The 11,455-nt window shown below is 35.5% G+C and overlaps 1 protein-coding gene across 2 annotated transcripts in view; it reads left to right on the top strand.

Moving 5' to 3' along the window:
• Positions 1-2,706: 2,706 nt before the first annotated feature.
• The window catches only part of LOC149791627 (electrogenic aspartate/glutamate antiporter SLC25A13, mitochondrial-like), a 113,582-nt gene continuing 104,833 nt past the window's right edge, over positions 2,707-11,455 (top strand). For both annotated transcript variants that reach the window (XM_089970184.1, XM_089970183.1), the window contains exons 1-2: positions 2,707-2,748; positions 2,864-2,932. In XM_089970184.1, coding sequence (XP_089826310.1) covers positions 2,731-2,748; positions 2,864-2,932 — 87 coding nt within the window. In that variant the 5' untranslated portion in view covers positions 2,707-2,730. The remainder of the gene's footprint in view (positions 2,749-2,863; positions 2,933-11,455) is intronic.

The following is an 11,455-nucleotide window of genomic DNA, read 5'->3' as shown; positions in this document are numbered from 1 at the left end:
TTTTTATTTTTTTTTTAGTTTAATATTTTTTAGTCTTAAATGGTTTTAATTTCTTTATGATTTTCCTATTAATTATTTTTAATACTTTGTTTAAATGCTATTTTTTCAAGCAATTTTCATACGTGAATCAATTTTCGTGAGCGGCTAGTCTGAATGTATGCATGTGTGGAATGTATTTGGGTATAGGTATGTATGTGCTTATCCGCGTACTCACCCACACGCGTCCCGTTTGGTCTATTTGATTGATTGTTTCGTATGCCTGTAGGCATGCATCATCAAACAAAAACTTGTCTCCGGACACTTGTTTGTTTGCATGACATGAAGTGAGTTTGTTTATTATTAACAGTGTGTGTTTGTTAGTAAAAAGGTGTATGTTTCTTGGTTAATAGGGATCGGCGTGTGTCCAAAAGCACGTGTGCGTGACACTCGCCCTAACACCTTTCCCTCCTCTGTTTTGTTTGTATGTTTGGTGTTGGATGTTAAGTGTGTGTCCATATATTGGTGTGAATGACACATTGTTTCATTAGTAAGGATACGTGTCTGTTTGTCCATAAGTAGGCGCGAGTGACCCATACCTATCCCCTTCCCACCTCTATTTTATTTGGGTCGAGCCGATATTGGATTTTAATTATATATATTCATAACTATCGCACAACACCACTTTCCCCTCATCCATTTTGTTTACACGTGTGGATATTGAGTCATAAATAGTGGCAATGACCTATACACTACCTTCATTCATCTAATGTCTTCGTAAGGGCAAGTGTTGCAATCTTTTACATGTGTCAGCGATCACCACGTAACTCGCTTTCCTTCGTCTGTGTTGCTTGTATAGCGGCTACTGGATGGTAATGGTGGGTGCGGAATTATAATTATGAGTGTTAGAGAACATCACATGACTCTGCTTTCCATCATGTGTTTCTATGTGTGGGTGTTTGTCCTTACGAATAGATATTAGTCCAAGTAGCTCTCTCCACACACATACACGCACGCACCCACCCACCCACACACACACACTCACACACACACACACTCACACACACACACACACACACACACACACACACACACACACACACACACACACACGAGTTTGTAAGCGCGTGCGAATGCTTGTCGGTAAGGATCCATATTAGTCAGGAATGATGCGTTTCAGTCAATAAGAACTTGTGTTGGTCAGTGATGATGTGTGTTGATCAGCAATTATATGTGTTGGTCAGTATGACAGTATTTATCAGTAAAAAAATACATTTGTCGCTATTGTTATGAACATCTATATTGTGTGCTTGACCTTTGTCCATGATTGATGATAGAGTTTTAGTGAAACCAGATTTGTGTCTTGTTTGAATGTTATAACATAGGTTGTTTACTTTGGATTTCAGTTCAGGAACTTGTTTTTGCTATGGGAGTTCTAGTATATACTTGATTTGTGTCATGATGTTAACTTGAATCAAAGTTCTAGACCTGACCATTTTACTAATATGATATTTTTTTGGAAAAGAACTTGTTTACGAGTTTTATGGAAAAGTGATCCACATACTGGGCACTTTGTTGTCTCATAGGTCGGGTTACATTCTGTATGTAACAGACTGGGTGGGCAATTATTTATTCCTATCATAAAATCAGTCTTTGGGAATCGATGATCAGAGTTTTTTTAGTTGTGTTCGTTTATAATTTGAAAGGAAATCTTTACCTAAATTATTTATTGGAATTACAAAGCGCTCATTAACTTTTTGACTTAAACACTGCTTTGGGATAATTGAGGTCACATTCAAAGACTGTCTGGATTATATCAGTATGATACACCAAGACTGTTGGTACATCATCACAATCAATATTCTTTGAATTCATTCGGAACATTCTGTACTTTTTAATTTTGTGATAGAACATTTAGGATTATTTTGTATTTAATTCACAACATTTTAAGTTCTTTTTAAAGTTTCACTTCGTTTGAAATAAAGTTTCTTGGTGAATTTTTACAAAACGTGTTGGTTTGGCTTCTTTATGTTACTCAGTTTAAGCGACCAAACATTTTTAAACCTATGGATGTTTTGAACCTTAATTTTTCCTTGTCCTTACTGATCACTGCCATCTCAACTCTGTCCGCATGGGTTCGAGTCTCGGGCTAATGTGAGTATGTGACAAAGCTTGTCTGAAAGTGCCCATCGTTTCCCTTGGATCGATGAATTTTTTTACCGTGGTTTTTCCCGGTTCTTTCTCCATTACCGCCACCTATAGCCAGGGGCGTATTAACCATTAAGCAGAGTAAGCACGTGCTTAGGGCACCACGGTCAAAGGGGGCACCACAAAGTTGAGAAAAGGGTGAAAAGAAAAAAAACGAATGAAGATTTGTAAAAATTTTTTTTACAAAACTAGTGCAAATTGATCATAATGTTATGTTTCTTGATCATGGTGCACCCTAGGGTTATCTTCCCAGGTGTACGTGGAAAGGAGGGGGACACCAAGATTTGTCAGTGCTTAGGGCACCAGTGAGCCTTAATCCGCCACTGCCTATAGCCTATCGGGTGCTGAAAAACGACGTTAAAGCCACAGCAACAATGCACACACGTGCGCGCCAAGATTAATAACTCCTTCCTGCTATTGTCATTTATTTATTCATATAGTTTTTATACATCGTTCTTGGACGGTCACCAAATCAAACATGCCGGAAAAAAAAAGCATTTTGTAGCAACAGCCAATCAAATTGTTTCGTTCACGTGATAAGGAAAGATGGCTGCGTCCAAGCAGGTCTGTTGCTATTCACTTATGGTATTTAATTTCAAAGTGACTAACGCTCGGTTCTTATACAAACCACCATGAATCCGAACAACTAACGATTTTAAAAAATTATTTTATTTTTCAGAGCAGTGGATTGGAAATAGTCTCGAAGATATGGCCAATTCCGTGGAAGGTCGAGTGCGAGGCGCGCAAGGTTAGAGTCTTATTCAATATTTTGAAACCATGATTCGACTTAATTGTAGTGATAATTAGCTCTTTGCGTAAATATTTTGCATGTAAATTATAAATTTTGATGACATATGATTGAAGATCTTGACGAATATTATGCCAAGTTAGTATTCTACCCCCCGTTTACCCCCGGTGCGGGGAGTGGGGTGGGGTGGCACATTGTATGCGGATAGAATCACCGAAATGAACCGGAACTAACGGCAATATTCGGTATTATTCAGCCATAAAGTCGTTCAAGTGATTTTTTTAATTTATTTTATTGATTTAACCTTCCTAGTTGTTTTCCTTTCGGTGTTCTTTGATACTGAAACTATCGTGCGATAGTCACTGTTTAGCACATTACTGTTGTTATTATTTATTGGCCAGCACATGTTGGCATAGTACTAATATTAGTACCCTTACTCGTACCTCGTGGACAGGGTACTAACATGAGCATATACGTGTAAATGGAGCAAGCCGGGTGTGATTCACACCCGGCGCTCTTTTAGCCTAATAATAACACTTTAAACATATTCCTTGCATGTAATCCAATAAATTGAGTAGTCCTCTTATTTAATACCGAATATAACGAAAATCATTGTAGAAATAGTTGTAAAATCTCGTTTACCTTTTTTAGCCAATATTTTTGTTTAGATAGTCCGCCTTGTTATTACAAGTAATGATTACTTCCATTCTCAGCCTCGTTTGTTTGTGTGCCATATATAAGGACATTGGCGCCTTTTTTGGAAATGCAAACAATTCGTAGTAAAATTTTGGCGCTGTTTGGGTCAGAAATTCTGCGCATTAAAAGTAAATGCGGTTTATCGGCAACTTTGAAATTCCACCAAGAAGCGATTATTCGCACTTCATTGATAATTGTATAGCGTAGAATATCCAAAATATGGTCTGGCAAGCCTTGCGTAGAAAAGGGGTCACGGCGAGAGTCTCGCGTTATCTGTCATGGCGGACAGGATAAGGTTAGAGTAACTATGCCAATTTATTTTATCACGTAAGGGCTTAATACATTCAAAATAAGCCAAATTTCTTTCACAACATGATTATACTTAGGTATTTGATTTCTACACTGTTTGTTTTTCTGACTTTAGTGACGATTATTTTTGCTCCATTACATGATATGGGATCAGTTCGTAGCCTCAACCACAACAAATCAAGTTGAGGCTACGACATCGTAGCTAATGTTGGCACACACAAGCTTAATGTTGAAAAAAAGCAATAGAATGGAGTAAATAAATGATATAGTGACACAAGTTCCTGAGATTACTGTTATGACCCAGACATGTCCATCATATAACAAAAGCAGTAGGTCTCAGATGTGCAGTGGAGTTTATTTTTTGAAATGGAACAGATTTATGCAAAATGGAATCATGAAAATATTCTTCTTATTATAAATTTTTATTATTGATAGCATAAATATAACTATTGCTCTAATTATAATCAAGATTTATTCATTTACTTGCTTTGATCATATTTCCTCAAATGAAAATAAAGGTTATTTTGGGCAGAAATGATATTCATTGTGTAAAAACAACCCATTACATAAAAGTAAATCCATGGTGGAAGCAACACCTTTTTTATGCTTTACAACTATTTAATGCTATTTCATTTTAGACTTAAGGCTAGCACTATTTTGCTTGGTTGTTGAAGGTTAAAAGCAATTATTGTCATTAATGCTGTTGCATATTAATTTTGTTCTACAGAAATTGGCATTGGAAATGAAGCGTTTACAATTAACTGTTGCTTACTTTTAAGTTACTTAAGTTATGAATAGATAATAATATTTATTTGATTTCAAGTTTTTTATAGTTGTTAAAAATATGTACAACCATAACATGAAATGGAATTTAATAATACAGAATGGAATTATGTATGTGAAAGTGAGTGTCAGTGTGAAAAATGACACCTACTAATTCACATTTACGTAATGAATTATTTTCATACAATGAATTGCCTATTTATCCCAGATAACATTTATTTCCATTTGAGGCAATGTGATCAAAAGTTGATAATATGTAAATTATTGCAATATTTTCGTGATTTACTATAATAAATATCATTTGTATATTTATATTATTACTATCATTGGTATGCAATAAAAAGAATATTTGTATGATTCCATTTCGCACGATGCCAATCCCCTCCTATGATCATTTAAGACATATCCCTATAAAAGAGACCAGTTAGCAACTTCAGCACTGTTTCACATGTAATCCACGATCATTGGCAGTTGTTTCCACTCATGAAGGCACTCCACCATTATCTCTGTTTCATTTTATTCCTGATTTTTTTTATATTTATCAAGCCATGATAAGGTGCCATCTGATGGAGCTGTCTCATAGTAGTGTCTTATTTGACATCTTTTGTTTCCAGAGTCGGGCTTCTATTTCATTCCAGAAATAGTTACTTTACACTCCATGGCAATTTTATGTTTTGTCCCTCCATTTTCACATCAGTTTTGTTTCTCTGAATCTTGCTTATTTACTTTATTAACTGCCTTGCAAAACCAATTTGGTAAACTCATTTTATAATGGTAAATATCACTTTGCTTGTCAACTGCTTCTACATTTATCATAAAATACATACTATCCTTTAAATATGAACGGAGACAGCTCCATAATTAGCATAAATGTTTCACTACGTCAAATGCAATATCAGGCATGAAAATTAAACCTCTGAATCATCATTGCCACATAACCAGTTCATAAATGGAATTGACACCAATGTTGGTAAAGTGCGTTGTTTTATTTAATTGGACAGAGTTGTTGGATTAAAATCAAAAGGTGAGTAATTTATGTTTGAGAGGTAGTATGGGGCATACAGTATGCCCAAAGGGCAGGAATGATCACAGTGAGTTAGATAAACTTATTGTGGCATGAAAATAAGCGCTTGAGTAGGACAAGGAACTTAGAAAATTTTCCTTGCCTGACTTTAAAAATAAAATGTCTGGGATGTTGGCCTATGGGATTTTCTCAGTCCCGCCAGCACTAAAAGAGATAAGTGATTCTATGACACATTCCTTGATCAGTTTGAATACAGGCAATATACAAATAAAATGCAAGTTTCTAATTATATTTGTTGAAATCAGGTGAAGATTACTACCATCTGACTACGCACACAAATCACAATTAATCATTCAATTTGTGATAGAAACTCTGAGGAAATCTTGATTAAATCACATACACAGATACTCAGCATGGAGGGGTCAATAATTAGGTTGAAATGATTAATAAATATATCATTGTATCAAGACTTTTCACATCAATACTAAAGGTAAAGGATCATTACAAAGTGAATTAAAATATGAAAAATTATTTGCCATTTTCTTTTTTATTTTCTAAACTGAGGATTTACCTGAGACATCTGTAGCAGGCACATGCATTTATTTCTGTCAGTAACAAAGAAAAACTAATGAAAACACCCACTCACCTTCTGCAGTTAACAAACATGGTTACTTAACTTGCATGGTTGGAAACCTTGTACATACATACACACCAACCAATTTCATTCTGAATATTTTATCCTGTCAGCATACTCAGCTTCTGATATCATATATCCCGATTCCCCTTGTATGGTTATCCAGATTCCCCTTGTATGGTTCAAGTGCTTCACCGATCATTTAGTAATCACTTTCATGTGAAGTGTCACTGAGGTCTGGTGTTCCAATGTGTGACGCAATGAAACATGTTACATTCAGTTATGATTCATTTGTATTATTTTTTTCAAGTACGGAATAAAACAGTAATCATGTCAAAACTACATGTAGTTTAATCTATGCCTTACATAATGGAAGGATTGGCATCCACACTTAATTGAAACATACAAGGCAACAGATTAACTTTGGTCAAAAATGGTCTATAAAGTACTTAAATTATACATGGGGAACAAGTTTGGAATGTCTGCTTTTTTATGCTAATATATATCATCAGCAACTGAACATACCAATGAGATAATATATATAAAAAAAACATTTGCACAAAATTGGCATGGGGTAGATTCCAAACCATAGGAGTTTTAGTCACCTTGTTAATTTGTAGAAGCAGAGCAGCTGTTGTCAATAATTTCCTTTGCCACTCACAAAATGAGTGTTGATGACCAAGGCAGTTGTTTTGTATCAGAATTAAGTACAGTGTGAAGGATTTGGCTGTTGTTGTCTCCCATCCTACACATGGACTTGTTCTAGATAAGATTTTCATTGCAAAAGGAAATTGCATTATATCTTCTGTTTTTTGACAATATACCATACTGACTTCCAAATTTAAATGAAGACAGGAAATTGGTAATAAATGTTAAAAAGCATTCATGCAATGCAAAACCAGGAAGTCCTGCATGTAATCGAGGTACACTGAAAGAGCAAGCATGGAAAGCCTGTGTACAACGAAAATGCAGAGCAGGAATCATTGAGTGAAGAAACCCCAGAGTATAGATCTCAAGTTCTTAATGGCAGGAAACTTCAGCCAAATCAAAGACTTATATAAATGTTAGTTGCAGCTGCCTCACTTGGCACTCGGCATTAAGAGGTTAGTGTTAGGGTTGATTGGCCTGGTGTCAGGATAATGTGACTTGGTGGGGCATGTCTGCAGCATGATGCCCCAGTGCTAGACATCACTATAAACTGCCACACTGCAGACATCTTAGCAAAATGACATTTTTTAAAACCCAGATCACACGCATACACATACACAGACACATACACAGTGGCAGGAAACAACAGAATATGGAAGCATCCAATACAGATTGCAAAGTAGGACATGCCTGAGTACTGAAACCTTGAGTACAGATAGCAATGAAGATACATTAGGAAGAACTGAACAAGTCATCAGTCAGTCTGACTTGCATTTTGGTCATTGGCCCCAAAGGTTCTGTGTTAAGCGCAAATGACACATCAAGAGATGGCATCCCAAAATACATGTTTTCCTCATGCACATGTAAAACTGCATAATAAACAACATTGCCATTATAAAACAGTTACTTGACTCTTACTGATAATTAACATTATGACATTTTTGTATCAGTTTTACACCTATATTTCTTTTATGCTGACACTTCATTCAAAATGACATTTGGATACAAATTTATTGGATGTGTATTTTCTGTCAGCCTATGGTGTAATGATCTGTGTCTTGTAATATAACCATACAGTGTTCTTTTTAATAAAAGTATACTTCTACTTGAGTTCCTTTAATTATTACAAAGGTAGCAAAATCACCTGCTAGAAGTAAAGTATGGTCTATAGTCCTGCACGCTATGTCATGCATTGCAGTGCAGTTGGGTTCCATATTTGCTGTACACTGTTTTGTGACATATACTGTTTTTCTGTGCTCACAGATTCCTTCCCTGCGAAAAGTGCCAGTTTGTACTTAGTGTCTCGGTACTCACAGATTCCATACTCACTGTTTCAGTCAACCCCAGTTTAAATGGAGCAGCCTGAAATGGCTTAAAAAGGTTGAATAAAATTCACTGACACATAATAGGTAGTCTGTTTGGAAGTATCTTTTTCAGAATATTTTTAATCTGGTTTGCATACAGGAAGTATAAACAGAATGTCAACATGTGTAAAATGTCATCACCCTACAACAGAGAGATCTTCTAAAGATGAAAAGACCTTCAAGTCATTATGTGTATTGACAATGTATCATATCGTGACTATGAATAATTAATCATAACGATATGCAACATGTGTATCATTATGATTAATAACCCTTTTTAATAACCAGTTGTCATTGGTTCAAGAAAATGTTAAACATGCTCTTTACAATGTGAAAATTGCAGACTGATTTTCCAGTGACTGTCATGAATACAATTTCAAGTTATTTCTGGGTCATTGGTTAGATCTATTATATAATGTAATACAAAAATTAAATATTGTGTCAAAGCAAGGGCATAATTGTTGAAATTCAAGACCATTCTGGTGATTACCTCAGTTCTGGTGATTCTGTCTACCAATTTTATGTAACCTGACATCACCCGAGTTTTATAAAGTACAAGTTGACATATGCTCATTATGGTCTGTAACAAAGACCAAAAATAACAAATACATATGCAAGTGACACTAAAAAGATGTATTATTCTCTCAGACTAATGATGAAGTAACATGACATCAAAATAAATACAAAGGTACATAATATGGATCCGATGGAAAACCATGATGAAGAACAGATATAATTATTTGAAATGCCAATAATTATAACATTGTCTCAGATAATTAAACACTACCATGCTTTTTGTCTTTATGGTCAACCAATATGCTGACCTTTCCCTATATAGTCAAACACTAATGGCATTCTTATAGTCAAACACTATAATGAAATTCTCTTAGTCAAACACTATGACCTTATAGTCAAACACTATAATGAAATTCTTATAGTCAAACACTATAATGACATTTCTCTTAGTCAAACACTATGACCTTCTTATATGTATATCCAATGTTTACTTGACATTTCATATGCCCTTTGACCTGCTTCCCATCTCGGTCACTTCAACCATCCAGACTTTTCATGCACATATATGTTGGCACTTTCCTGGCGGTCTTTCATCACTATGGCTGCAGCCTCTGGCTACACCTAGTCAGTCCGCACAGTTATCCACACCAAGACACTCATACCTAGTTATCCACAACTACTAATCCACGCCTAGTTATCCACACTTAGCTGAATATGAAAAGAAACAACTTTCCAAATAGACTTTCTGTGTATCTAGATTAAAATATCTGAGCATTTCAAATGGATTAATACTAACACACCTGAAATATTCCTTCCGTACAACTGTGACACCAAAAAATTGAAATATCATATACTAAAACTCTAATACATAATACGTCTTCAATATTAGTTATAATAGCGACAAGATAACCTACCAACAGGAGTATTGCATATGTGTTCATATCCCTGTTAATAATCCGAATCGTACCATCTCTTGCTACCAAATTACATAAGCCATACACTCTTGATGAATTAAACTACAAGTACAATAAAACAACGCAAACTTATAATACAACATTGAACGTGTTTTGCGAAACTGAACATTAATTAAAAAGAATATAACTCACCCAACTCGTTGGCTCAAACTAAGTAAGACATAATGGCGATCCTGCCCCGACAGCTAAACACATAAAGAACTTCCTTCTAATGGCTGTGTCAGTCAAGATCCCCAAGTAACATATATAGTCGCGCACGTTAATATGTATTACACATATGCCACGCAAGCAATGAAGGCATCACGGGATGCAAAGAAAAAGTATATTTACAAGATACTATGGCACGCAAAACACGTCAAATACTGGAATTTATGGTGGTCTAAGCAAGCTATATCAGGTATTTCGTAACATCATGTATGATACAAATGACATGATAATTTAAATTACACAAATTTAGAATATTAACCCAATGATGTTGTTGTTGTAGGGTTTAACGCCATTTTTCAGCACAAGATAGGCTATACATGGCAGCCAGTATAATTGGTGGAGGAAGAACTCTGGAAGAACCACTGACCCACGAGAAGCTACTGGCAGGCTTTCTCACGTACCCATGTTAGCCAAGCCTGAGACTTGAACTCAGCAGACAGATGTGAGATGGCAGTGATCCATAATGGTGAGCACTTTAGACCACTCGGCCACTCGGGGCCCCATTAACCCAATGAAACTGCAGACCATGAATGTAAAAAATTCTATCAATTTAATTTTTTTTAAGAAGTTGTTTATTGATTTGGTGAGACCTATAATTTGGTTTCATAGCCTGTAGTGAAAAGAAAAAAATGGCATCCTGTTAAATCTCCTAGCAGTTAATTGCAGCTATCACATTTATGTTCAATAAAATTAAGAATATTGTAGGACAAGATTCCACTAATGTATTGTGTTACATTTTGTTTATATTTATTTTACACAGTACCTATGTGGGGACTATCTCTATTAATGTGGCAGTAATATGGTGTTTCAGAATTAAGTAACATGGACAACTTAAAATCAGGAAAAAGAATGTTTGGAAAACTTGAAGATTTAAAATGAGTTTTGATTATGATGAATTTTATTACATCAGTGATGGCATTTAGCTCTTAAGATAATGTTATGATAGGTCTAGAAATTATACACTGATGTACTCGGTTAAGCAGAAAACTTGGTTCACCCTTGTGAAATTTTTGTTAGTTTCTGAAAGTCACATGTATCATACATTACCATGTAGCATTTAGCTGAAATGTTAGGAGACTGCTCAGATGGCATAGTGGTTAGAGCATCAGCCGCAGATGCTTGAGTTCATAGGTTCAAACCTTGGCCAAGTCATGCCAAAGACTTATAAAAATGGTACTAGCAGTTGCCTCGCTTGGTGCTCAGCATTAAGAGGTTAGTGTTAGGACTGGTCAACCTGATGTCAATATAATGTGACTGGGTGGGACATCATGTTTCAAGTCTGCAGCATTATGCCCCAGTGCTAGAAATCACTATAAACTGCCACACTGCAGATAGTGTAGCTATATGACTGAAACATTTTTAAAGCTA

The sequence above is a fragment of the Sinohyriopsis cumingii genome, chromosome 9 (assembly GCF_028554795.1).
Source record: "Sinohyriopsis cumingii isolate HCF-2022 chromosome 9, ASM2855479v2, whole genome shotgun sequence".
NCBI lineage: Eukaryota > Metazoa > Mollusca > Bivalvia > Unionida > Unionidae > Sinohyriopsis > Sinohyriopsis cumingii.
The sequence above is the reverse complement of the archived record's forward strand: the minus strand, read 5'-3'. Positions and strand labels throughout refer to the sequence as shown.